This window comes from Telopea speciosissima, chromosome 9 (assembly GCF_018873765.1).
Source record: "Telopea speciosissima isolate NSW1024214 ecotype Mountain lineage chromosome 9, Tspe_v1, whole genome shotgun sequence".
Lineage (NCBI taxonomy): Eukaryota > Viridiplantae > Streptophyta > Magnoliopsida > Proteales > Proteaceae > Telopea > Telopea speciosissima.
In genome coordinates this window covers 49,293,979-49,321,477 of record NC_057924.1, presented here as the reverse complement: position 1 = coordinate 49,321,477, position 27,499 = coordinate 49,293,979, and the positions used below count along the sequence as shown (strand labels likewise).

The following is a 27,499-nucleotide window of genomic DNA, read 5'->3' as shown; positions in this document are numbered from 1 at the left end:
ACCTTCCAGCAGCAACATAATTGAAAGCATTATCAGTGACCACTTGAACCACATTCTCCTCTCCAATCTCCTCCATCCTACTATCAAGGAGCTCAAATAACATTTTTGCATATTGTATTTGACTTGATGCAACCACAAGCCCCAAAAAAAAGTCCCTTCCGTACAATTAACAAGAAAATTAATTAAGTGCCTTCCTTTCTTGTCGGTCCACCCATCAGACATGAGAGTGCACCCTTTCCTCCAAGAGATTTTATGTTTCTTTTTTATTTCATCAACTTTCTCCTTCTCAGACTTCAATAGAGGAACCCTATAATCATGAAATGAAGGGGGCTTGAAACCTGGCCCATATTGTCCAATTGCCTCAACCAACTCCTCGAAGCTCCTTAGCTTCAATGCATTGAATGGAACGCCACTTTCAAAAGCCTACCTTGCAAAGTAAGAACAGAGTTTATCTCTTTCCTCCTTTGATCTCATACGGTTCTCCATTGTAGTCTGTTGGGGACCTTTACTTTGCCTCTCTGCAACAATCTCTTCAGGAGTCCGCCTCTTTACATGAGCATCCATGGGACCCCTTACTTGTTGTTTGAATGACAACTTTATTTTTTTTTGAAGCTGTTCCAGAGCTTGGAATAAGGCTTGAGTCCCCACCCCCTAAATCGGACTCTATATGCCTTTCTTCGGATCCTTCAACGTGAAAATCTCCAGCGCCAACATCCAAATCATCCAAATTTTCCATCCTCCTCTTCTTGTTTTTCAAGATCGCTTCTCTCATCTCTTTAGCAATTTCGGCAGTTGTCTTTGAGCACTTGGCTACATCTCCATAGCCACCAATCAAGTGTTGCTTCAATCTTTTTATTCCTCCCTTGGTATCCACCCCACAGAGGATACACTTGACACAATTTTTGTCTTCTAAATTAGGCCAATATCCATACTTCCACCCCGGATCATTAAACTTGGCCTTTCTTTTCGGATCCTTGCTTGGATCAATCCCTGACCCTGCTGTACTTATATTTTCAGCCCCACTACTACCATCAACATTGGCCATTGTACTCCACTACTCCCTTTGTCTGATGTCTAGTTGTCTACAATGACAAAAAATAGAGAAAATTTAAAAATATAGAGAATTGAAGTGTATTAAAACTTAAAAAGTAAAGAAAAAAACAACTATGTTATAGAAAGTGTAATCACTAATCAAACTATCACAGATTCACAATAGAATAAAATATTGAAGTGTTTGCTAGTCCAACCGAAGGCATATAGGAAGCAGGAATTTAGTAACACAGTAATACATTGCTGAAATTTGAAACTCTAAGCAAGTAAGCAGTGAAGCATAAAAAATGAAAAGAAAATCAGGAAAAAATGAAATTTGGAACTTGGAAGGAAAAATACTGATTACAGATTTATAATTAGACTAATGAGGAAGAGAATAAGTGAAGCACTGAGACTGGAAAAAAAAAAAAAGAGAAGACATTTACTGGCTGGAAAATGCTGCTGGAATGGAAGACAATAATGCTGCACGATGTACGAGGCTGCTGCTGCCAAAAGGAAGAAACACAGTCACAGAGAAGGTTAGAACTTAGAAGAACAGGGTTTAGAGTCTTTAGACTTTAGATTTTAGAAGAAGAAAAGACAAAAAAAAAATGGCACCTCTTACCGTGGAATTGGAGATGTCGACTCGCCGGTGGGGGTGGAGATTGAAGATGTCGCCGTAGGGGACTGCCGGATTGGGGATGGAAGCTGGAGAAGAGGGACATGGAAGTGAATCAAGTGATGGAACAGCAGCAGCAATGCAGCATAAGGAAAAACAAAAAAAAAAAAATAATAAAAAATAGAAGAGAAGAAGAAGAAAAGCTGAATGACTCTCGGACTTGCCTTTAATGGAGTTCTTGCCAGATGCCAGTGGAAGATGGATATGTCACCGGTGGAGGTTGAGGCTGGAGAAGAGAAGAAGAAGAAGAACAGTAGGGCCGCAGAGGTTAGAACTTAGAAAGGGTGTAGGTTTTAGAAGGAAAAAAGAAAAAAAGAAAAAAAAAAGAACAATACTTACCGCTAGAGATCCTCGCCGAGTCGCCGGATGCCGGTGGACGATGGGCAGTTGGGCACTGAGGAGTGAGGTTTGAGTGTTCGATGGAGTTGAAGTCGAAGAGAGTCGAAGTCGAAGAGACGAAGACTCGAAGTCGCCACTGCTTCTCTATTTTTCTTTCGCAGTCCTCAACTCTTCTTCTTTTTCGTGTTTTTCAACTTTTGGGGTCAATTGGTCAAATGGGTTTGGGGTTAAGTTGATTAGTTGAAATGTTGAATCGATTTAGGTGTTTTTGTTTTTTTTTTATGTTTTTGTAACATATGATTCCATGCTTCTCAGAGCATGGAACCAAAAGCATCACACCAATCAGATTATATCAATTAGAATATCTTAAATTACATTAAAAAATTAAAAAACAAAAATCTTTAAAAAAAAAAATACATATGGCGACCGCCCAGAAGCATAGGCGTCCTAAAGCGACCAAGGCGACGCCTTGCAGACCATGGCGCTCCATTTTGCGACATACGAAATGGTGTCCTATCGCCATGGGCTTGGAAAACCGCCTGGATGCCAAGGCGTCGCCTTGATAACTATGATCAGGAGACATTCTCTCCTATGGCTATGCATAACTCTATAAGAGTTCTTTTATCATTGGCTGCCAACAAAGATTGGCCATTATATCAGTTAGATGTGAATAATGCCTTTCTCCATGGTGACTTGGAAGAGGAAGTGTACATGCAACCCCCACTAGGCTTCAAAATGCCTTCAGCTGAAGGGAAAGTATGCCTCCTCAAGAAGGCACTATAGGGTCTCAAACAGTCACCAAAGGCATGGTTTGAACGCTTCCAACAAGCTATTCTGAAGAATGGATATTCTTAAAGCCAAGCTGATCACACTCTCTCTACCAAGCGGGGCAATGGTACCATCACAGCCCTCATTGTCTATGTTGATGATATTGTAGTCACAGGAGATGATATAACTGAGATAGGTATACTGAAAAGATACTTGGCACAATAGTTTGAGATCAAAGATCTGGGCCCCTTGAAGTACTTCTTAGGAATTGAAGTATCAAGGACCAAGAAAGGAATCAACATATGTCAACGGAAGTTTGTTCTTGATTTATTGACAGAGATAGGGATGTTGGGCTGCAAACCAGCAAATTCTCCTATTGAGCAGAATCAAAAACTAGGAGAAGATTGTGGTCCTTCTCTTGTTGATGCGGGAAAGTACCAAAGGCTGGTTGGGAAGCTTATCTATCTTACTATGACACGCCCAGATATCTCCTATGCAGTGGGAGTGGTGAGCAAATTCATGCATGCTCCCAAGAGTGGCCACTTGGATGCCGTGTATCGCATTCTTAGGTATTTGCAGTCTTCCCTAGGGAAATGACTGTTGTATGCCAGACTCAATCACTTGAGAGTGGAAGGTTTCACTGATGCTGATTGGGCTGGCTTTATTACAGACAGGAGATCTACTACCGGCTATTATACCTTTGTGGGAGGTAATTTGGTTACATGGAGGAGCAAAAAACAGCATGTTGTAGCCAGATCAAGTGTAGAGGCAGATTTAGAGCTATGGCTCATGGAGTATGTGAACTCATGGTTGAAAAGACTTGTTCAGGAATTGGGATTTGACACTGAAGGCCCTATGAGACTCTATTGTGACAACAAGGCTGCCATCAGTATTGCCCACAACCCTGTTCAGCATGACCGAACTAAGCATATTGAGGTTGATAGACACTTCATCAAGGAGAAGATAGACTCTGGCTGCATTTGTACTCCTTTTGTGTAGACCGGTGATCAGCTGGCAGACATCCTCACCAAGGCCCTTGCCTCTCCTCAGTTCAGTTCTCTCCTAAGCAAGCTGGGAATGCATGATATATATTCTCCAGCTTGAGGGGGAGTGTTAAAGTTGCTAGTAGATATGTAATAGGGGTAGTTTGGGAACTAGACTGTGGACTAGTTGCCTTATTATGTATTTTATCATGTTTGTCTCTTTTTACCTTTTACCTCCCTAGGGAGATGTATGTAATAAGTCTATTAGTTCTATTCAAGTAATATAGAGTAGTGTGGAGAAGTCTCTCCAACACAACTATTACAACCGAAATATTCTCTTCTCCTCTCTCTTGTCTCCTCCTTCTTCCTCCTTCAACTTCTTCCCTCTCTTCTACTTGCTTTCCTAACCTAAATCTTAACTCTCTGAATATTGCGCTCTATCCAAATATGCGAAATAGTAGTTCCAAAAGCCAGCTTGCCAATTCTGTCACATAGGGAGTTGCCCTCGAAGGTCATGTCAATCCACACCCATTCTCTTTGGAAAGAAAGAATTCTTCTTCTTCTAGGCCAGCATTTGATAAGAATCCAGACCATATAGTGGAGGAGAATGGGCAATCAAAAAATAAGTGGTCAACAGTTACGATTCCATTCCAGCAAAGACAGGAAGCAGCAGAGACACTGATTTGGTGGTGTAGGAGGAAAGACTGCATTGGTAGGCAGTTTGAGCGAGCCCGCTAGACATAGAAGCTATGATGAGGAATGTGCCCCTTGAACCAAACAAATCTTATGCCAAGTAGCAATAGGGCCCCTAGTTCTGACAAGGTGCTGATTTGGAGCTGAAGATACCTGAAGAGGAGGGGGCCCAAGTAACCAAATCTCCCGAGCCAGCAGGCCTTCTAACAATAGAAGGGAGGGCATTCCAAATGAATGCAAGCTTAGGGGAAGGAGGGGGGATCCAACCATCAGAGAAGATGACATCGGCAACAGAGGAAAGCCTATGTAGACCGGCCCTGTAGATAAGTCTGGAGCTCACTAAAGGAAGGAGAATGCTCAAGGGATGCCAATGATCGAGCATAACCTCGAAGAGGTGCCATCATCAATCTTAGTAGTAACAGCCCCAAGGGCTAAGGGTCTGAGCTTGAGAATGTTTTTCCAAACCCAAGAAGAGTCAGGGGAGCTAGATACGGTCCAGATTGAGTCCCTTTAAAGAAGCCAATAGATCCAGTCCACCCAAATACTATTGTGTTTGGGAAATCTTTCGTTATAAGTTTAAGATTCCAGCTTTGTTTACCTCTTTGATTCTTCTCAGCCCGAGACTTCCTTCCTTTCTAGGGAGGCAATTCGAGGCCCAGCTGATAGGGTGAAGGAATCTAGAGGACTTAGCTCCTTTCCAAAGGAATCCAAAAATTAAGGATTCCAGATATTCATCCAAAACAAAAAAAAAGGATTCCAGATCCTTGATAATGGACTGGGGAAGAGCAAAGATGTCGGACTAGTAGATGTATAGAACTAAAACTCACGAGATCTCGCTTTTTCAAGACCTCGAGACGAGATGAAGGTCGAAATGGAAAGTTACAATGTCTCGTCGAGATCTCGCGGTTTTGGTCATCTCGGTGGGAAATCTTGGTATACAGACACCTATTTATGCAAACCTTGGTATACAAACACTTATTTATGCCAGAAACCAGGACAAATACTTATTTATGCCTAATATCATTTAAGTAAATGTTTTTGCATTTACTTAAGATGTTATTCATAAATAAGCAAATACCCCCCTATTTGAATCCAATAAAAATAGTTAAAAAAATCAAATTCCAAAAGGATAAAAAGTCAACCCCTAGTTCAAGAACAAAAACTGGATTTTCGGCTGTAGGTGCAATTTTCAACTTTTTAATGCTGGGGTTTTTCTCAATTCTAAAAATTCCATAAATCTTTTTTTTTTTTTTGGGTGAATAGATAATTCATTACCAAAGAGGAAAGAAAGAAAAAGAAGTACATCTACCCTCAAATAAGAGGGAAAAGAGGAGAAAAACAAACAGCCAAAGACTCAAACAGTGGAGGCTCGGAGAGAAATAGAAGATAGACCCCAGGATACAACAATGAGTCTGTTCCTTTGGGAGTCAATATAAATAGAGGGAACAGCCGAACTAAGTTTGGCTTTAATTTCAAAAGAAATGGAATCCCAAATCTGTTGATGAGATCGAAATTTGGTAGTCCATTTCCGAATATTACGTTCCATCCAAATGTGATTGATGACAGCACAAAAAGCCAGCTTCCCAACCACGTCACACAGGGTAGAGCCACCAAAAGTCTTATAAATCCAAATCCATTCTCTGTCGAACGGAAGAATCCTGCGATTGCTTGGCCAACATTTTACAAGGATACCCTTCCAAATGGCGGAGGAGAAAGGGCAAGCAAAGAAGAGATGGTTGGAATCCTCGATCGCATTCTAGTAAAGACCACAACTAGGGGGAATTGAGATGTGTCGATAGCGAAGAAAGGACTGCGTTGGGAGGCAGTTGGAAAAGACTCTCGAAGCTGTAAAACTATGACGAGGGATATGGTGCTTGAACTAAACAAGCTTCCTCCAAGGAGCTAATGGACCACGAGAACGAATGAGATCCCAAGCCGCTTTGGAACTGAAGGTACCCGAGGAACTCGGCAGCCAAGTAACACAATTACCTCGGTGGAGGGGTCTTCTAACAATGGAAGGCAAGAAACTCCAAATGTTGTCAAGCACCGGGTTAGGAGAATCCGGGGGGGGCGCAGCCATTCAAATTAATAATATCCGCCACCAAAGCATTTCGAGCCAATCCAGAGCCATAGATAGTTCTAGGGCTAACCTGATGGAGGAGGATTCCCATAGGGTGCCAATGGTCAAGCCAAAAGGAGGTGGAGGTCCCTTCACCTATACAGGATTGGATATAGTAAAACATTGCTAAAAACCAAAAGTGTGGAAAAATATTCATTTGTCTTGATGCCAAAAAATATTTTCATTTAGAGTGATTTTGACAACATTCGCGCACACCAAATTAAGTTTGACCGGTACCTAACTCCTTCAATATAGATTAGAATTAAGCAATCTTGGACTTGTTGGAAAGCTTTCAACACGGGTTTGCCGTAATGTTGAAACTATGGCAAATGGCACCTGTTTGGCCCTCTTGAAACGAACTATGGAGTCTTCGACCTTCTCGTCTGCAATCTGGAGTAATCCTAAACTCTGGTTGCTAACATGACGGTTTGGGTGCATGGGTATGGTGCGTTGTGAGAAACCCTGGTGTAACGCCCCTAAAACCACCCTGGCGGTTTAGGGACATTGACAGTCCACAAGATCGTTTATGTCAAGGAGATATGAACCGGAATAGAACCAAAACACAAACATAAGTTTAAAATGTATAGATTAAGACTTCAAGTAAAGTAGGGTAGTCAAACTAAGCTATTACAACTTCCAAATTAAACTTAAAATTCTTAAATAAAGGTTATAATCTCCAAAATTAAATTAAACTCAAACAAATTATAAGTTTTTCTAAAATTGAAAGAAAGTGTAAAGTTTCTAATAGTAGTTGTCCTCTACTAATCTAAACGCTTCATCCTTTTGGACCTCCTCTAGTACATCCTCACATCCAGGTTCGCATTCATAAATTTGTTCATCTGAAAAGTGGTGATGGTAAGCTTCGGGAAAAGCTTAGTAAATAAATCCACAACAACTATACAGGTGTGAAAACATGCACAAGTAATACAAAATGTAAAGACATACAATAATATGTATATATAAATCTGAAACAAAACAAAACAAAATGATCATAACCAAATTTGCTTATCACCACTACCGTAATGAAAAGTATATATGACAACAATCAGCAAAAGATATATCGAAAGAACGTAAAATAACAAACACATCACTCTCTAATGGACTAGTGTGAACTAGTTACCATACACTGGTCAAGGCCCTCATGATAGCGGCGTATGAACTCCAGCTATGATCAACTACAACACCACTATCCCCTCTCAACATCAAGAAACTAATGGAGAAACTAGTGACCAAACTTGCCCCAAACCGAGTCAAAGCCCCCGAAGGTTTTACCTGCAATGCCCTCCTGGCGAGTTTTTGATCATCTCTCTCTTTCTAGTAGTCCATATAGCTCCAATAAGGTAAGCCTATAGCTAAAAAAACCCGCCGGCTTATCCTTACCCCAACACTTAACCCATGTCGGTAAGGTAACAGAAAAGAACATCCGTGCTTATACATAAAGCTATACAACAAGTCTAGAACTTAGGGTTAGCAACTCCCTATATTCCAAACACTAAAACGTTTAATTAAGAGTTGTAAAAGAAAGAAAGAAAAAAACTTAGAAATAAATAGAGTTTCATCAACATATCATGGCATAGAATGCAATATATAAATCGAGAAGATTTGGCAAAATCTTCGCACAAAGTTGTCATCAAGCATCTTCAATTCCAATAGAATATAAACCAGTAAATCAAATAAAAATCCGATTTAAATGCATCATCCAAAAATATCATGCATTAGATTATAATCATGAAGAATCATTCATAGACCTTCCTCATACTATCAACAATCAAGCATTGGATTCATTAATCTATAAACATGACATGATAAAAAATTCTGCACACACATATGTGAATTAAATCATAAGGAAATTCATCATTCCTTGCAAGCAATCATGTGTGAACAATTTAATTGAGTGAAAAGCATGAATGAAATATGTTTTTGGCATGGTAAATCTCAATCTAAAATTAAATTCCAGATTTAAAACAATGTTTCAAAACAAATTTTATATGTAAGAAAAATATCAAGTATAATGGTTGAAAATCTACTCACCTTATGTGCAGCGACTAGGGTTTCTATAGGTGACCTCAAATCAATGCTTTAATGATGTTGATCTGCCTCTTCCTAATTCAGAATCACTTTAATGGAGTCCTATGAGTAAGGTAATGATGAAATCAATTTCAAGGTATTGCTTAAACTCGGATTTGGGAAACACAGATTTTGACAGAATGACCTACCTTCAGTAAATTAGCGATATCTCCCTGCTCAGATCTCCAATTGGGCTGATTCAAGTTGGGTTGCGAAGATAAGAGATGAGACTACGTTTTATCGTGAAATAATATTTTCTCAATTCAGCTCTGAAAAGGGTCGAAATTGGCCTTCAAGTGACTGGTTCTGTACAGTCCGAATCTCCTTTTTCTCCTTCTCTTCCTCTCTATAGTCCACGAATTTTCCTCTCTCCCTCTCTCTCTCTCTCTCAAATTTATGATAAAGGGAATGAGGATTGGGATTTAGTTATGGGGATTTAATCCCAACAAGAAAGAAGGTGGGAAGAATCCGATTTAGTCTCTAACTAAATCTCTCTACTTTCCCTCCAATCAAATTATTTTAAAAGGAATCTTTACTTAAGATTTTTAAATTAAAATTTTAGATTAGGTAGTTTTTTTTTTTTTGGATGAATGAATATATTACCATACCCCAGGAGGGGGCAGGGAGGAAAAAAAGGGGGGGGGGATATACAAGGGAGAGGAGAGAGGGGGAGGGGGGAAGGAAAGACGACTAGCCCAGCCTACGCAGAGGAGGGGGTCCTCAAAAGAGACAAATCAAGACCCCAGGAAACAACAATATGCCTGTTCCTTGGGGAGTCGAAAATACGACGAATGCGACCACAGTTGACTTTAGAAGAGACGTCAAAGGAGATGGCCTTCCAAATCAGATCAAAAGATCGGGAGTTGGAAGTCCATCTCCTTAGGTTTCGCTCCATCCAAAAATGATAGATAGCAGCACAAAAAACCAGCTTACCAATAGTGTCATAGACAGACTTCCCTAGAAAGCTTTCACTAACCAGCGCCATTCCTGATCAAAACCCAACGATCTTCTATTCGGGGCCAAATGTGGGAAAGGGCTTTTTTCCAGATGGTGGAGGAGAAGGGGCAGGCAAAGAAAAGGTGGGCTATATCCTCATGACCACTCCAACAAAAGATGCAAGAAGGGGAAACAGGGATGTTGCGGTGCAGCAAGAAGGCTTGTGTAGGAAGGCAAAGTCTAAGGGATCTCCAGGCAATAAAGCTATGGCGAGGGATGTGGCCCATGAACCAGGTTAGGGTGTGCCAGGGGACGGTGGGGCTGGGATCACGCACAAAGTTTCAGGCTGACCTAGAGGAGAAGGAGCCAATGGAGGAAGGAACCCAAATGGTTTTATCAACAAGGGTGGGAGAAGGGGGGAGGGGAGGGACTGCCAAAACAAGGACAAGGTAGAGGGATTAAGGGAGGGAGGGGGAGTCCATGACCCAGAGACAATAAGGCTGGAAAGGGGAGAGGCTTTAGGGAGACCTGATGAATAGATCGTCCTGGGGCCCAGGAGATTATAGAGAATACCAAGCGGGTGCCAAGGATAAAGCCTGAGACAGATGGTGGAACCATCAGCAATGGAGGCAGAGGTGCCGCGGAGAGCAAGAGGCTTGAGGTGGAGGATTTTACGCCAAATCCAAGAGGGGGAGGGGGAGGGACTGCCAAAAACAAGGACAAGGTAGGGATTAAGGGAGGGAGGGGAGTCCATGACCCAGAGACACATAAGGTGGAAAGGGAGAGGCTTTAGGGAGACCGATGAATAGATCGTCCCGGGGCCCAGTGAGATTATAGAGAATACCAAGCGGGTGCCAAGGATAAAGCCTGAGACAGATGGTGGAACCATCAGCAATGGAGGCAGAGGTGCCGCGGAGAGCAAGAGGCTTGAGGTGGAGGATTTTACGCCAAATCCAAGAGCAATCCGAGGGAATCTTAACAGTCCAAATGGAGTCTGATTTAAAAAGATGGGAGTAGACCCAAGTGACCCAAATGGAGTCCTGACGGGAAGAGATCTTCCAAATTAGCTTGAGGATACCCGCAGTGTTGGAGTCGCAGATTAGGTAGTTTAATTTTAGCTAAATTCCTTTTTTGTTGGGATTTTATTTTTTGAAGACTTTCTTTCTCCAAGATTGAGTTTCCAGCCAATTGGAGATTGCCACCTCACCTTTCCTTATCAATCCATAATACTTCCCTAGCTAAAATCTCAGACCTCCCAAGTTAGAATCGTGGAAGCCCCTTTTTTAAGCCCTATAAAATTATAAAAAATAAAATATTTAACTGCACCTCTAAAGAATAGAACCTTAGACCTCTAACAAATTGAATTAAATGTTTAAGCACTAGGCTAGGTTACTAGCTATGAATTATTTTCCAAATCAAATTATATATGTTATAAATAAAACCCTAATTCTACACTTAGGCAAGGAATAATTCAAATTAAGGGTGTCACACTAGGGCACACTACTTACCATCATGTGTACACCCCAGCAAATCCAAGTTCCTACACTTCAGCTTGCCTTAATCCTGGATTAGGTAAAAAGACCAAATTACCCTTAGTCCAAAATTAGGGTATTACACCTGGTGTTGCGAAAGGCTGACTCATTGTGTTGCAAGAATAGATCCGATAAAGTACCTATTTGCCTCTTGGCTCATGTCGAGATATTGATTCCTCCACACAACAATTTGTTTCTCGTATCGACAAATCAGAAGAGATGTCAATCGGCAACCGTATCTGGAAACAACGATTAGTGGATATTGGTACTGTCACTGCACAGCAAGCAAAGGATTGGGGATTTAGTGGTGTAATGTTAAGAGGTCGTGCGACATGAAGACATTGATAGCAATACGGGGGAAGTTCCCATCAGGCAACAACGACTTTCCAACAAATCCAAGATTGCTTAAATCTGATTTATATTGAAAAAGTTATGTACTGGCTAAACTTAATTTGGTGTGCGCGAATGCTGTCAAAATCGCTCTGAATGAAAATATTTTTTTTGGGGCATCAAAACAAATGAATATTTTACCGCAGTTTTGGTTTTTAGTAATGTTTTACCATATTAAGATTTATGGATTTTTTAGATTTGAGAAAAAACCAAGCATTAAAAAGTTGACAATTGCACCTACCACCGAAAATCCAGTTTTTGTTCTTGAACTGGGGGGTTGACTTTTAATCCTTTTGGAATTTGATTTTTTAAGTATTTTTATTGGATTCAAATAGGGGGTTATTTGCTTATTTATGAAAAAACAAATACAAAAACATTTACTTAAATGATATTAGGCATAAGTAAGTGTCTGTCCTGGTTTCCCACTAATTGAAACCCCTATTTGGATTTTGATTTTTCAAAATCTGATAGTGCCATTGTGTTTAATTGGCCCAAAATAGGCTGTATACCAACTTTCATTACCAAACTAGGTCTAAAACCCACCGAAACCAGCCATCGAGTTGAAAAAAAAAAACACCCCAACTCATCGAGATCTCGACCCAACTCGCTATTTGGCCAGGTCGAAACCTGTACTCGAGACAGTTTTAGTTCCTTGGATTTAGGATGACTGCATGACCGATCGAATTGGTTCCATGCGCCCAGCATAAGAAAGAAATTTTCCTTTCCAAAGCTGAAGCTTTTTGCGAAGAAGCTCGAGGATAGGGGAACAATGATGAGCTGAAAGCCTAGCGGGAATAAGAGGTAAACCCAAGTATTTCAGTGGGAACTGCCAGAGATGAACCCAAGATTTTTCATGTAAAAGCACTTTGGCCGGCTCCAGAAGGAGCCACAGACAATAGGGACTTGTGGGGATTAACCTTGAGACCTGATACTCTTTCGAAGAAAGATAAGTAGGCCATGATGGACTCAATCAATCCCATAGTAGCTTTCGAGAGTTTCATGAGATCATCTACAAAGGACAAGTGGGAGATCTTGAGATGCTTGCATTTGGCCATAGGAATAATGAGGAGCTGATATGTCTTGCATTGGATTTCTCTAGAAAGCACTTCCAAGGCAAGGGTGAAGATGAGAGGAGACAAGGGGCAGCCTTGACTGATGCCAACTATGGAGGAAAAGAAACCAGCTGGGCTACCATTTACTAGCACCAAGAACTGAGGAGTGGAGATGCAGTAGTAGACCCAGTTGACAAACGCTGGGGAGAAACCCATCATATTCATAATACTGACAATGTATGCCCATCTTAAGGAGTCAAAAGCTTTGTGCAAGTCAATCTTCAAAATAGCAGCTGAGGGGTGATTCTTCTTGTCAAACCCACGAACCAATTCATTGCAGAGCAGGATGTTGTCAGAGATACTCCTACCTTCAATAAAAGCTGATTGGATGATGCTGACAAGGGAGTCGATGACTAGCTTGACCCGGTTAGCAAGCACTTCAGCAATAAACTTATAGAGCATGATACTTTAGCAGTAAACTTATAGATCACCATATAGCTTACTCAGGTGCTGTAGTGCAGTTCTGCATATCCCCTGAATTTCGTAATATCAAATATTTCTTCTATTCTCAAATACTTTTAAAAAATTTAACAAAGCATTATCCTGTGATTAGATTATTAAAAGATCATTGATAATTGATATGTTGGCTTATCTCATACAGCATATAGAAAACTAGACCTCTTCATTTGCATCTTATATGGAAAATTGGGAACATGTAGACTTCTGCATCCCTATCACAAGTCAAAACTTAACAAAATAAAATAATAAAAAATGTAGATCTAATGTATGCATTTGAAAAGTAGGGAGAGAAACTTCAGAAGACATGATGACAGGAGGCGGACAGCCAACTCCATTATTGATTGCATCAAAGCCTGGGTGAGGGAGCTGCCCTATCCGGCCAAGGTAGGCCCCCATGGTTCTGTAAGGGAAATCTTGAATTTACAGTGTCTTGGTCTTGCTGTTCCCACCATGAAGAGCAAACGGCCCATCCCAATTTACTGGTGCCCCCCCTTTTCCTAGGTAAAGTTAAACGTTGATGGCGCTTGTTCTGGTAACCCTGGCCTGGGTGGAGGAGGTGGGATCATTAGAGACCGGAATGGGAAAGCACTGGCAGCCTTCTCTAATTTTTATGGATCTTGTACCAACTCACTGGCGGAACTCAGGGAGCTGAGGGATGGCCTAAGGTTGTTTAAGGAGTTGGGATTCATGGATGTTGTGATTAACTGTGACTCAGAGGCAACAGTTAGAGCAATTAATCAGCTGAGGTGTAACTTATGGGAAGGATGGTACTACTACAAGGAGATTCAAGAATTATTAGCTTGTACTCGGGCCAACATCACTTTTGCCTACCGGGAGAGCAACAGAGTGGCTGATTGGTTAGCCAAGCACTCCTGTCATACAAAGACTTCTTCTGTTTATCGGCCGGAGAGCATGCCGATGGGTCCTTTTCAGGTCATTCTCCGTGAGGACAAGGCTGGTCTTCCTGTCCTACGAAGCTAATGGCTTGTTTGTCTTTTCCACTTGTATGGGATGGTTAAGTTTTCTTGAGTGGTGTGTTCTTATCTTGGGTAGGGGTAAGGCGGAATGTCCCTCCCTGTATTCTTTATTATTTGCTCATGATTTTAATAAAAGCTTAGGGGCCAGCCCGGGTCCTAGGTAATATTCGGGATTAAAAAATAAAATAAAAAATGCATGCATTTGAAAAGTAGATCTGCACAGATGTCAAATCAGAACCTTGAAGATTTAGATCTATTTGGTTCATGGCTTCCCTGCTAGAATGTTCTTTGCAATGGTAGCCATGCATGGTGAATGTGGTGGTTGTTTATTTGGCTAATCAAGGGTTCATTCTTCCAGGGTTATGTTATGGGCTTAGTATTCCTTTGTAAGGATTAGGTCTTGTAGGGGTGGAATTAATTGCTTTGTTGTTGTTGTATACTAGTTGGCTTGCTTCCTTTTTGGAGTTCTGTTGTACTTTTATGCTGTGATTTTATTTCAATATATTGTTCAGAGGAAAAAAAAGGTACAATTTATGAACCCATTTCTAGACTCACCTTTTTGTTTTTCAAGAAATAGGGGATTGGAGCTGGAATCCTCAATTTGAGTGAAATGCAACTGATTCAAAATTTTCTTTCCTATAAAGAAAAATAATGGTTTCTTGAATTCTACCTCTACATATCTGATACTTAAAGTTGTACAGCTGATATTGTTTTCATGCTCTTGTGATGTGAAAAGAATTTTGATGGGCAGGATATATTTCAAATGCTGCATGGTCAATTGTCAACTTCTTTTGATTTATCTCTTAGTTTATTCACCCTTTTTTGTTTCAACTTGTAGATTGGCAATGATCTTTCGCAGTTTGTAGGGCCACTAGTTTTGAACCTCCTCTTACAGGTCAGTTATCTCTTGCAATTTTTTTGTTCAATTTTTGACACTAATTTTCATAAGAAATAATCTGATATGCTTTTCATCTTATTTGTAGTCATACGCGAACAGTTATTGTTTAACTAGTAGCTTTAAGTAGGGCTTTTTACATAATCATTTGAGCAATCATTTGTCGAAGATTTTATGGGTGCTAGACATCATTATTTCCCTGAATCAAGTTTGTGAAAGTTGATCAAGTCTTTGATTAAGTATTAATAGCAGATGGTGTCCTGAGTAATTGAAAATGGAAGAAAAAATGGGATTGTTTGCAGAGTGGACTTTCACCCAGTGTATGACAAGATCAACTGGGGTTTGTAAACTATGTGGTAGACAGCAAAGTGATGCAGCCCAATTGCATCCAAGCCCAACAACTACGCCTTTATGGAGTTCTACCTGCATCAAGCCCACAAAGCCCACTTGGCCCATAATGCAAAGCAAGCCCATTACTAATATTTTTTAGTCTTTATTATGCAATAATAAAGGTTTAATCTTAGCTATTAAAGCTAAATTGAAATCTACAGCTGAGATATCGTAGGAGATTTTAGGGTTTGATATGTGAAAAACTTCATAGTGGAAGATGATGTGGCATCCTCCTTGGTGTTGTTTTTACTCCCACAGTGAAACTGTGGAAGATGATGTGGCTGCTCTTCTCTTAAAGATTCTCTTGCTCCAAGCTCCTTCAACTACTTCTCCCAAGAGTCTTCCTTGAAGACTACAAAGTTCCATTAGTCCAAGAGAGTCTTCTTTGGAGACTACAAAAGCTAGAAGCATCTATGACAAAGTGCAGCCTCCTATGTTATCCTTTGGTTTTTATTTTCTTCTTTTAATCTTAACCATTGGTACATCATTAAGATCAAGGGTTGAGATGTTGCAGTTACTTTTAGGGTTTTCTTTATTTGCCTATAAAAGGCCTATCTATGTTGCTTGTAAGACATCCTATTTTGAATGAAATATTATCATATTGCTTCAAGTACTCTTGTGAACCAAGTTGAGTTCCTCCTTTTGAAACCAAGCTGAGTTTCAACTTCAATCTTGAAGAATTGAAGATTCCCCAGTGACCTCAAAGTGTTGCCTCCATCAACCTTGAAGAGTTGATAAGTCTTTCTCCACCAAAGGACCTAGAAGAGTACTTTCTTGGAGTTACTATCATCCCTACCTATTCCCTATCTTTTTCTCTTATTTTATGATATTTTTGTTACATTCATCTCATATTTTCCAACCCAAATCCGAGCTCATAACATCCCCTTTTCATTTCTATATTGCACACTAAGTTTGGGAACTCATTCTATAAGTTTTCCAGATTCGGATCTGTGCAGTGACCTCCACTTCACGGCCCCATATCACCCTCTTTTATTCCTAATTTCAGAAAACTCAAAGAACAAAAGTTTTAGACCTATCTGTTAGCTTTCATATCCAATTGGAATCATCTCAAACCGAGTTATATACTGGAAGTTATCCATATTTTACTGCAACAGTGCGAATCTGCCCAGAGTTGAGATTTCGCTCTTGTAGTTATTATTCTCTCCTGATCCAAGTTTGTGCAACCTAGTCAAGAGGTTACATTACAAAGGTTTTGGGCTTAGTTGGAAAAGTGGATGTCTCGTTTATTTTTTTTTTATTATCATCAACGAATCTCAGTGGTTGCCATGGTTTGGTAGAGTTGGGGACCCAGTAATCAAGAAATTCTTAAGAAAACTTGTTTTCTTAAATTCCCCTGATGAAGATTGAAGGTTATGAAATCTAAATGTCAAGGTGATGTCTAGGATGCTTGAAATGCCTATGATTCAGGTTTACTTAGCTTGTCTATGTAAAGTGTAAACAGCCTTGGGAATGAATGCTTAGATGATCTAGATCGATCACCCAGCCCCTTATTTATAATAAAATCAATCAAAGTACAATCCAAGTATGATTCCCTCCAATCCTATTCCTATTAGGAATTCCTACTACAACTAGGAATCCAAAATAGAGATCGGCTAGAAGGGAAAAACAGAAAAAAGATGAAACAAAATACAAATTAACTAGGACAAATAACTAAAATACTGAGGACTAAATTACCCCTATCGGGTAAAGTAGTCTAAACTCAACATTCCCCCTCAAGTTGGAGCAAAGATGTCGATCATGCCCAACTTGACTAGATTGGGGTGAAACAATTTCCCAGGCAATCCCTTGGTGAAGATGTCAGCAAGTTGATCAGTAGATGTTACAATGGGAATGCAAATCAGCCCATCTTTTGACTTCTCTTTGATGAAATGCCTATCCACCTCAACATGCTTGGTACGATCATGCTGTACTGGGTTGTGTGCTGCGCTGATTGCAGCCTTGTTGTCGCAGTACAATATCATAGGAAGGTGAATAGGAACACCAAGATCTTGTAGCAAACCTTTAAGCTAGAGTAACTCACAAATTCGATGTGCCATAGCTCGAAACTCAGCTTCGGCACTAGAGCGAGCAACTACATTTTGCTTCTTGCTACGCCATGTGACAAGATTTCCACCTACAAAGGAGCAATACCCAGAAATAGACTTGCGATCTGCAGAACCAGCCCAATCAGCATCAGTGTATGCCTCTATCCGTAGGTGACCATGCATAGACAGAAGAATTCCTTTTCCAGGAGCTGACTTCAAATAGTGCAAGATATGAAGAGCAGTCCATATGAGAAGAGTAGGGATCATGCATAAACTGGCTCACAGTACTCATGGAAACAACAATGTCAGGACGAGTGTGTGAGAGATAAATCAGCTTCCCTACAAGTCTTTGGTACCGGCCTTTATCAATAGGCTCACCCTCTTTCTCCTTGAGGTGAACAGTAGGGTCCATAGGAGTATTGGAAGGATGGCAGCCTAGCAACCCGGTTTCAGCCAATAAGTCTAGGACATACTTCCTTTGGGGAGAGAAAAATGCCTTTAGAAGAACTGGCCACTTCAATCCCAAGAAAGTATTGTAGTTTCCTAGATCTTTAATCTCAAATTCTTGTTAAGGAAGGTCTTCAACCATTTAATCTCATCACCATCATTGCCAGTAACCACTGTCAGAAGAACCAACAGGAGTGGGGCCAGCAGTCTGTAAGGCTGATCTCTCAACTTTGGGAGTAATCATCATGGCAGCCCTTCGTGTCTCTTCACTGTGAACATAAGAAAAGATCTCCTCTAGAGTGGGGAAAGGAACCCGTCCAAGGACTTGCACCCGAATAGGGTCATAGTCATCATTGAGGCCAGCCAGGAAATCATAAACACGGAATTGGTCTACATAGGTGTGGTAGGCAGTAATATCAGCAGTAGTAGTAGGCTGAAACCGAGCATAGTGATCTAATTGCTGCCATAAACACTTGAGGGCAGCATAGTATTTGGTGACAGACATCTCCTTCTGAGTAGTGGTTTGGAATGTCTTCCTGATTTCATAAACCTGAGCACCACTACCTGAACGACCATAAGTGCCCTTGACAGCTATCCATATCTGTGTAGCAGTGTCAAGGAGAAGATACTGACTAGAGAGGTCAGTGGTCATAGAGTTCAGAACAAAGGACATTACCATTGCATCATTGGCAGCCCATTTAGTACAAGCAACACCTTCTTCAGTAGGTTGTTTGGTGGTGCCAGTAAGATGGCCAGTGAGTCCCCTACCAGCCACTGTTAGGGATAATGATCTGGCCCAAATTAAGTAGTTTGTACCATCAAGCTTAATGGCAGCAGTATAGGGAAGAAAATCAGATCTAGTTTGATCTCCTCCAGAAGTAGCAGTAGTCATCTCTGAGTCACCCATGATTCAGCGAAACAGAAAAAATCAGATCTGCAAAAAGAACCTAATTCGAATGTGAATGATGGGTTTTGAATTTGCAGAATTTGCAGCCGTCAGAATGGGCTGAAACCTTGGTCGAGTTCCCTTCTAATACCAGGGAAGATATCCTCCAAAAATTAGCTCTTTCTGATGAGCCAATAAAAAACCTGTCAAAATTTAGGAAGAAAACTTGATTGCAGAAAACTGATTGCAGAAAAATTGCAGAAAAGTGCAGCACTGGATCTAAATCACTTCTACAGTCTTCAACTAAGGACTGGTGTAGACCAATAGAAGCAGGAAACAATCTCCATAAAAATAGAAATCAAACTTCAGGTGTAAGAAGAGCTCGATCTCCAAGGATGGAAATAACTTGCCGGCAGATTTAGGTCACACCACTGTTCTTCGATCTTCAATGAGGTGACATTGAGGGCAGCAACTAAATTTGCATTAGATCACCTCACAGTTGCTGCCCTGATGTAGAGAAATAGGCCGAGAGTGGTGGAGAGAAAATTAAAAAAAAAAGAAAAAAAAAAGGGGAAACCGAGAGGGGGAAGACCAGAAAAAAAGAAAAAACTGAGAAAGAAGAGAGAGGAGAGAACCAGAAATCGAGAAAAGCTGTTCCTAGATCAGATTTGGCTCTGATACCATGTAAACAGCCTTGGGAATGAATGCTTAGATGATCTAGATCGATCACCCAGCCCCTTATTTATAATAAAATCAATCAAAGTACAATCCAAGTATGATTCCCTCCAATCCTATTCCTATTAGGAATTCCTACTACAACTAGGAATCCAAAATAGAGATCGGATAGAAGGGAAAAACAGAAAAAAGATAAAACAAAATACAAATTAACTAGGACAAATAACTAAAATACTGAGGACTAAATTACCCCTATCGGGTAAAGTAGTCAAACTCAACATAAAGTTAGATGGACTCCAACTATTCTGTCATAATTATGGTGTTTTAAAGAGGGACTCCATGTGGTTTTGGACAAATGTGTAGTGAGGTTCTGGCTTTTGAATTCTAAACCCTATTGTTTTTTATTCTAGCATGAGCTTTGTATCAGGATCAGAAACTAATAACCCGTATCATTACAAGCGGATATGAAGAGAAGAAGAGGAGAAATCGAGAGACAGCAGAAGAGAAGACTACCAATAAAAGGAGAAGACAGAATGCTACTATCGGCAGTCCCTCATAACTTTATATAATAGGTTAAACCAAAAATAAAAATACAATGACAAGTTTACCCTTGTGTACAGTTGGTAAACATGAGGAAGAGATAAAAGACAATTAACTTTATCTGGCGCAGGGTATGACAAGTAAACCCCTGCGGTAGCTAACAACATAACTCAACACTCCCCCTCAATCTGGTGCATAAACAATTAAGCATCATCTATGCCGAGCTTGGAACAACCTTCATGAAAACCAGGATAGGATTTGAGATAGGTTGTCTGATAACTATTTCCTTCAAGTGGAAGGTTTGAAACACCTCAAATTTCAAATATACTAGAACATAATCGAGAATTGCAATATACTTTCATATTTTTTTAAATTGGGGTAATTTATGTTGGTTCAGAGTTCCAATTGAATTTATTTATTATGGTGTGCATTTTTTGGTTTGAATTTTTTTTTCTGGTTGGATACAATCTGGCTTCAATTGGTTACACCTATATTTTACTTTGATGCAATTATTTACAGTCTATGCAACATGGAGATCCAGCTTGGATTGGATACATCTATGCCTTTTCAATTTTTGCCGGAGTGGTAAGACTTTGAGATGTAGATCTTCACTTTATTTTTCATATGTTGAACTTTCAAAATATCCTGTTTATTATCAGCAACTGAGTTATTTCATTGCTTATGTGAACTTGAGTATCTTATATGATCCAGGCATTGGGGGTGCTTTTTGAAGCGCAATATTTCCAGAATGTCATGCGCGTTGGTTTCCGGCTAAGGGCAACACTGGTACTTTCATCTACCTTGGAACACCTACTTCTTGTGTGTATGATACTTGTGTAGTTTTTTCTTGTTTTCCGAGTGGTGTTATGGACTTACCTTCTGAGGTAACGTGCATAGTTGTCAAGGCATTGGATTGGTGCTCAGGCGACAAGGCCTAGGTGCCCTAGGCATGCATTAATGACTATATGTAATATAGCAATGAGAATTTTATATAATTATGTTTATATTTAACATAAAAATCCATGTTAGCATTATTATCAATGCTTGAGTGCCTTAATCGACCACCCATCCCCGTTATTTATAATAACCAGAATTACACCTTATTCGTACTCAAAGTAGGAATGCAACTTATTCCTAATCAAAGTAGGAATGATTCCTAATCAAAATAGGAATGCCCCCCTTGCCTATTCCTATTAGGAATTCCCATTACAACTAGGAATCCCAAATAGAGATCGGTTAAGGGGAAACAATACAGAAAAGGAAATAAAAATAAAAGACAAAACTAATAAAACCAAAGGACTAAATTACCCCTATAGTTAATTTAGCCTGTCTCAACACTCCCCCTCAAGCTGGAGCAATACAAATAAATAAAGAAAGAAGATCCAGCTTGAACTAAAGAAAAAAGAACTCCTACTAATGCCAACACTCCCCCTCAAGTTGGCGCGCACAAGGTACTAATGCCCAACTTGAACAAAATGAGAAAAAATTAAGTTGCAGCAGAATCCAGTTTGACATATGAATGCAGCTCCCAAATAAACCTTCAAGAACTTGAAAAATAGATCTTCAAAACTTGGACAGACATGATCAGCAAACCAGGATTGGAATGTCTTCCAAAAAACACAGCTTTCAACGATCTTCAATAGCTATCCAGTGATGAATCTCGGATTGTCATAGTGACTTAGAATCTTGAAGTGAAATAACTAGAGCAGCAAGCAGCCCGAATCAGGCAGCGGAAAAAATATTGTATCAACCCAACTGAAAGTCCTCAAATAGGCAACAACCAAATATTTTCAATACTCTTCAATACTTCAATCTCCCCCTTACGGCAAACTCAACCCAATAACGAAAGATACCCAATGGCAATGGTGGAGAAAACTGATCTTCTATGTTCTGCACCAATATTCCTGCAAGTTTTGGGTTCTGCAATGTCTGCAGGTGTATTGTACATAATCCCCCCCTCACGTGTAGTACACGTGGACATAACAGAGATGATGTATGAGATAGGGCAAAAACATAATATTCCAGAATTGTCCAAGAGGTGCTAAGGGTAATGGAAAAGGAAGAAATGACAAATTAGAGAAACCATTAACTTCCAAAGGGGTTATGGGTATAGGCCAAATGTAGGGGATATGAAGGGAATTAGAATTATTGAAAGGGAACGGTGTTGGAAAAAAGGATGGCATGGCTGTAATTTGGTGGAAATCCACTTTTAAATACAAACCAAGCCAAAGGGCAAACTGGTAATAAACCAGAATTTTAAGGGTCAATTGGGTAGTCAAATAGGGGGATGTATCAAAAAGTAATGGCTGTTTGGTAAATAACCAGAATTTTGCAAGGGTCCCTTGGTAAATAAGAAAGTAATGGGTCTTGTAGGGAATTAGATTTATAGATGAGGGACATACTTGGAAGGAGCAAACTCTTAGTGGCAAGATGTAAATAATCATAAGAAGGATGGGTACTAATAAAGGTAGGGTAGTAGGCTAGTAGCATTAAATACCTAATAAATTAAAACTTTAAAGGAAAAGGAAAAGGAAACGCAAGGAAGGGGGAGTCAACAAGAGGTAACGTGATATGGGTAGTGACATAAGATGGGGTTAATATGGGAAAATTAGGTTAAAATAAAATAAAAGGAATCATAAAGAAGGATGATAACTTCTTCCTTACGACTCAACAGAACCAGCAAATCCAGCGGAAACCCAACATGATTCAGTTAATAGATCTCTCTCTTGCAAGCTTGGTTCAACCTGAAATTTAAGATGTTGTACCGTAATACCAGGGCCTATTGATTCCCACAATATTGAGTCCAGAGAGTAACGATAGAGTTGAAGTGGTGATTCTGAAATCAGCTGTGGCGGTAGTTGCAGCTCAGATCGAAACCAGGGAGAAACCATAAACCAGCAAGTGATCGATGCAGCCAGTCAAAGAAGAACCAGAAAAAAATAGTTCGATATTTGGAGAAATCGATTCAAGAGAGTGAAAACCTTTGATAGATGCTGTCCATGGCTGCTGGAATGAATCCCCAATACGAGCAACCAATCTCCAAGGCAAAAAAAGAGACTTGGTCTTCAAGGGAATAGAGACTCCAAAAAACACAGGTGAAGAGGGGCAGCAGCTACCACAGGAAAAAGAACTTCTTCAAACCATTAATGGATGAAGTTGAGTGTCTCTCTTGATGGTAGAAACTCCTCCAAAAAATTACTGCAGCAACAAGCAAAGCAGAAAATCGATTCTCGAAGGTAGGCTGCATATACTCCATCGACCAAACCTTCGAACCAACAAATATCAGAAACCATAACAGGGACCGAAATAATCGAAGAACCAATGATCCCCTCAACATCAAACAGAAGGGGTTTCAACAATATCAAAACGCCATCAACAATCGACTACCATATTCAGCGATTTCAGAACCCCAAAATCGATAGCAGAAACCAGACAATCCATGCGGCAGAATAAACACCACGACCAGCAAACCTTCGAATCAAATATGTATGATTCATCATACGAAACCCTAGTTCTTCTTTTATGAACTAGGGTTTCCTTCTTCAAATCGAAAACTTAAAACGACTCTCAAAACGGCTATTATGGAGAGAAGCAGTACTGGTTACAATAGCTTTGATACCATTTAGAAAACCTAGGACCTGTAACCAGTAACTTGAGAGAGAAGAGAAGATGGAAGAAGAATTGATTGTAATGCTTGAGTGCCTTAATCGACCACCCAGCCCCGTTATTTATAATAACCAGAATTACACCTTATTCCTACTCAAAGTAGGAATGCAACTTATTCCTAATCAAAGTAGGAATGATTCCTAATCAAAATAGGAATGCCCCCCTTGCCTATTCCTATTAGGAATTCCCATTACAACTAGGAATCCCAAATAGAGATCGGTTAAGGGGAAACAATACAGAAAAGGAAATAAAAATAAAAGACAAAACTAATAAAACCAAAGGACTAAATTACCCCTATCGGGGAATTTAGCCTATCTCAACAATCCAAATCAATACAATATGATATAATTACGCTAGTAATGGCTCATATGAGAAAACCAACATATAATTAACAAAGCATAGGGTATAATATAAGTGTGGGAAAGAGAATGCTACCTGGGTGCGTGCAGTGCGCTGCCCCTTCCATGGGGGCGCGGCGGTAGTGGCAGCGCACTGCATTCGCCCAGGTAGCATTCTTTCTCCCTAAAAGTATATTTATCAAATAAACAAAGCAAAGTTTAAACAAGGCATGTTGTCCCCGTGGACCCAAGAAAGAGCCTGGACATCTAGGCGATGCCTAGGCAACGCCTTGACAACTGTGGTAACATGTGAAGAAACCTAGGAAGAATGCTCACTAGGACTCTAATTTTTGTTGTCTGGAGCTTAGGTTTGGTTGGATATAACATTTGAGAGTCCTGACAGAGATCATTAACAATACTTTCAGTCAGATGATTGCAACTATCTCAGCTTAATTGCAGCCTATTTGACAAAACTTAATTAACCTTTTCTCAGCTAAGTGGGATTGGCTACACGGATCTTGTTTTATGGTTTAACTCTTTTTTAAAGCCATGTTAGTTGTTCACTAGAAGCCATTCATTTCTTTCTCTCTTCATTACAAGTTATTATTGGTCTTCCCCTAATTCTTTGATTGGTATCATATCACTCCACCTTATGACGCACTCTGGCCTCTGCTGCAAAAATGCACATATGGCATCGTTCAGTGCTCTTTTGACTTTTCCATTGGGGCCTTTCTTGTATCACCTTGAATTTCTCATTCTTATTTATATTTTTCTAGTTTTTCCACTCATCCATCTCGAAATCCTCAAATCAACTACACTTTTGTTTTTTGTGGCCCAACATTCAGCTCCGTACCTAAATGTTGGAACCTTCAAGAAAGAAATCTAAAAACTGTTTCTGTTTTACCCAATCACATCTCTTCTTCTTTTTTTTTTTTTTTTGGGGTGGGGGGGGTCTCAGTTTTGACCCATTAGAATTAGGGGTGTAAATGAATAGCCGAAATCCGTTTCCGTATCCATTTAGCACTATCCGAAAGCTAAACGGATGCGGATACGGATAGGCTATAGCTATCCGAAAAGTTATATTTACATGTAAATGGATAAAATATCCGATCCGTATCCGTGTCCGTATCCGTTTAGCACTATCCGAATCCGTCCGAAAGCTAATCGGATGCGGATGCGGATGCGGATGCGGATACGGATACGGATATAGCACTATCCGAGCCGAATCCGATCTGTTTACATCCCTAATTAGAATACAGTGCCATCACATATGCTATCTCTAAAGCAAGAATTATGATGGAACTTAGGGTTTCATTATTCTTTATTTGAAGAATATCGGGGCCAATGAATGAAGTGCTTCTTATTTTGATCATCAGTTGTGGAGAAGCAATGATGCTTCTATAAAACCATTGATTTGCAAAACTTTTCCTATCATCTTGTGTATTGAAGGGTGATTTTAACCTTTTTCCACTGTTCTTAATTAAGAGGGAACATTCCATTAACTCAAGGCTGGGATCCACAATTCAGTAGCTGATTTCTTTTAAACCTATTTGTCTATTTCATAACTCATCGTTCTCATGCCTTTACTTTTCGATCTGTGTTCCAATTTATTTTTGATGGTCTAAGATCAGTTATTATCATGCATGCTTTTGTAAACTTACCTTTTTTATAGATGGATAGAACTTTTGCAATTGTTCCTCATGGTGTCTCCTGAATTTTGCTTATGACATGTTGTTAATAGGTTTTGTCAATTTCTTTGCTGTTCTCTTTTCTTTTCCACTTGATTCAATAATTCTTTAATCAGGATCATAAGGGTACTGAGATCAGTTTCTGCTTTACTTTGACTTTCACATGAGAAGTTTTGAAAGCATCAGCATACTGATTTGATTTCATTTTTTAGGTTGCTTCTGTCTTTCGTAAATCCTTACGACTAACACATGAGAGTCGCAAGAAGTTTGCATCAGGAAAAATAACCAACTTGATGACAACGGATGCTGAGACACTTCAGGCATGCTCTTGCACTACCCTTAGTTATGCATCAATGCCTTTTTTTTCTTCTGTTGGTTTATTAAACCAAAGATTTATTTGTACAACTTCATACTTGTAGACACCTATTATATATGAAAAAGGAGAATGCTGTTGAGAAATCTAGTTGAATATTATGATTTTCAGTCATACTAATAGTGGGGTTTGTCATGTGTCTCTCCAACATTGTTTAAACCAAGACTTAGTTGATTATTTTGAATGTTTTAAAGGTTTTTGGAGCTTCTCTGGTGGATGTTGATTTAGAGGGTTTTGCTTGGTATCCATGTGTGTTTTTTCTTTCCCTTTTTATTTGTATCTGTAGGGTTACGGTTGTTTTTTGAAAAATAAAGAATTTAGATCAATGAGAGGCCCTAGCTTATAAAAAATGATCCAAATCACAAGAAAAAGCTCAAAATTGCAAGCTGAAGAAAATAGAGCAGAGTAAGTATGAGCAGTGGACAAGGCTCAAAGTTTTGATTTCAATGGATATCTCTCCTGTTACAAAAATTTAAGAGATATTTTTCTGAGCTGTTCTAAAATAATGAAAAATGGAACTTGAATTAATGTTAGGAAAGTTAGAAAAAGTATGGATGTTTGTAGTGAAACTCTAGGAAATGTTAAAAAAACCTGATTACAGACTCAATATCTAAAGCACTGTGGAGGCATAAGTGTATTACAAGTAAGAGTGAAATAGGAGAAAAGAATACGGTCTGACCTGCTCAAAGTTGTTCTCCATATTTGAGTTGGAGCCTGAAGGGTGGACCTTGGAACAATGGTAAGGTTGCTCCATTGCAATCTAGTCGTCGCAGGTTCAAGTCAGGAAACAGCCTCTCCGCGAGGTGGGGGTAAGGCTGCATAATAACCCTCCCCAGACCCCGTAGTGGCAGGAGCCTCATGCAATGGGTACATCCTTTTATTACATATTTTGATTGAGTTTTCTTTGGGTGAATAAAAATTCATTACCAAAAGGGGGGGGGGGAGTGAAGATACCAGAAGCTCCTGAAAAAACGGGGACAAGAATGAACAAAGAAGAACTAACAACACAAACAAAGCAAAACCCAAGCCCTCAAGGGGAAGGAGGCAGAGGGGTTGCAGAAGGGAGAGAGGTAGACCCCAGGATACAACAATATGTCTATTCGTAGGGGAATCAACACAATGAGAGGTGACCAGAGAGGTACTGAGGTTGACTCGTTGAAGAGGGAGGCGAGGTTTACGGCCAACTTGCTATGGTCCTCCCTCAAGAGCATGCAACTTATCATGTTCATCAGAAAACTTGAAGATAAAGAATCCCTTAACCAACAAGTAAGTATACACATTCCCTTGCAGTCTCCATTGTTTAGTGAGAGAAGAGTTTGACAATGTGGAAAGGAGGTCGACTACCAATAAAATGACCAACCAAAGAGTTTAGCCAAAGACTAGCCTCATTATCCAATAAACTAGACGAACAGTGGGCTATCTTGGAGCTCCCAACCATAGTTGTCAAAATGACAAGGCGACCCAAGGAGGTGA

At 39.9% G+C, this 27,499-nt stretch overlaps 1 protein-coding gene and 1 long non-coding RNA gene across 2 annotated transcripts in view; one reads left to right on the top strand and one right to left on the bottom strand.

The window, feature by feature from the left end:
- The window catches only part of LOC122639868 (ABC transporter C family member 2-like), a 114,072-nt gene that overhangs the window by 30,668 nt on the left and 55,905 nt on the right, over positions 1-27,499 (top strand). Inside the window, exons 8-11 of the mRNA XM_043832874.1 lie at positions 14,922-14,978; positions 20,481-20,546; positions 20,673-20,747; positions 25,866-25,973. Coding sequence (XP_043688809.1) covers positions 14,922-14,978; positions 20,481-20,546; positions 20,673-20,747; positions 25,866-25,973 — 306 coding nt within the window. The remainder of the gene's footprint in view (positions 1-14,921; positions 14,979-20,480; positions 20,547-20,672; positions 20,748-25,865; positions 25,974-27,499) is intronic.
- On the bottom strand, positions 147-26,067 carry LOC122639870. Its single transcript, XR_006329587.1, has 3 exons — positions 26,057-26,067; positions 7,991-7,997; positions 147-238 (listed from the first exon to the last, which is right to left on the bottom strand). It is a non-coding gene; the product is annotated as an uncharacterized LOC122639870 (long non-coding RNA).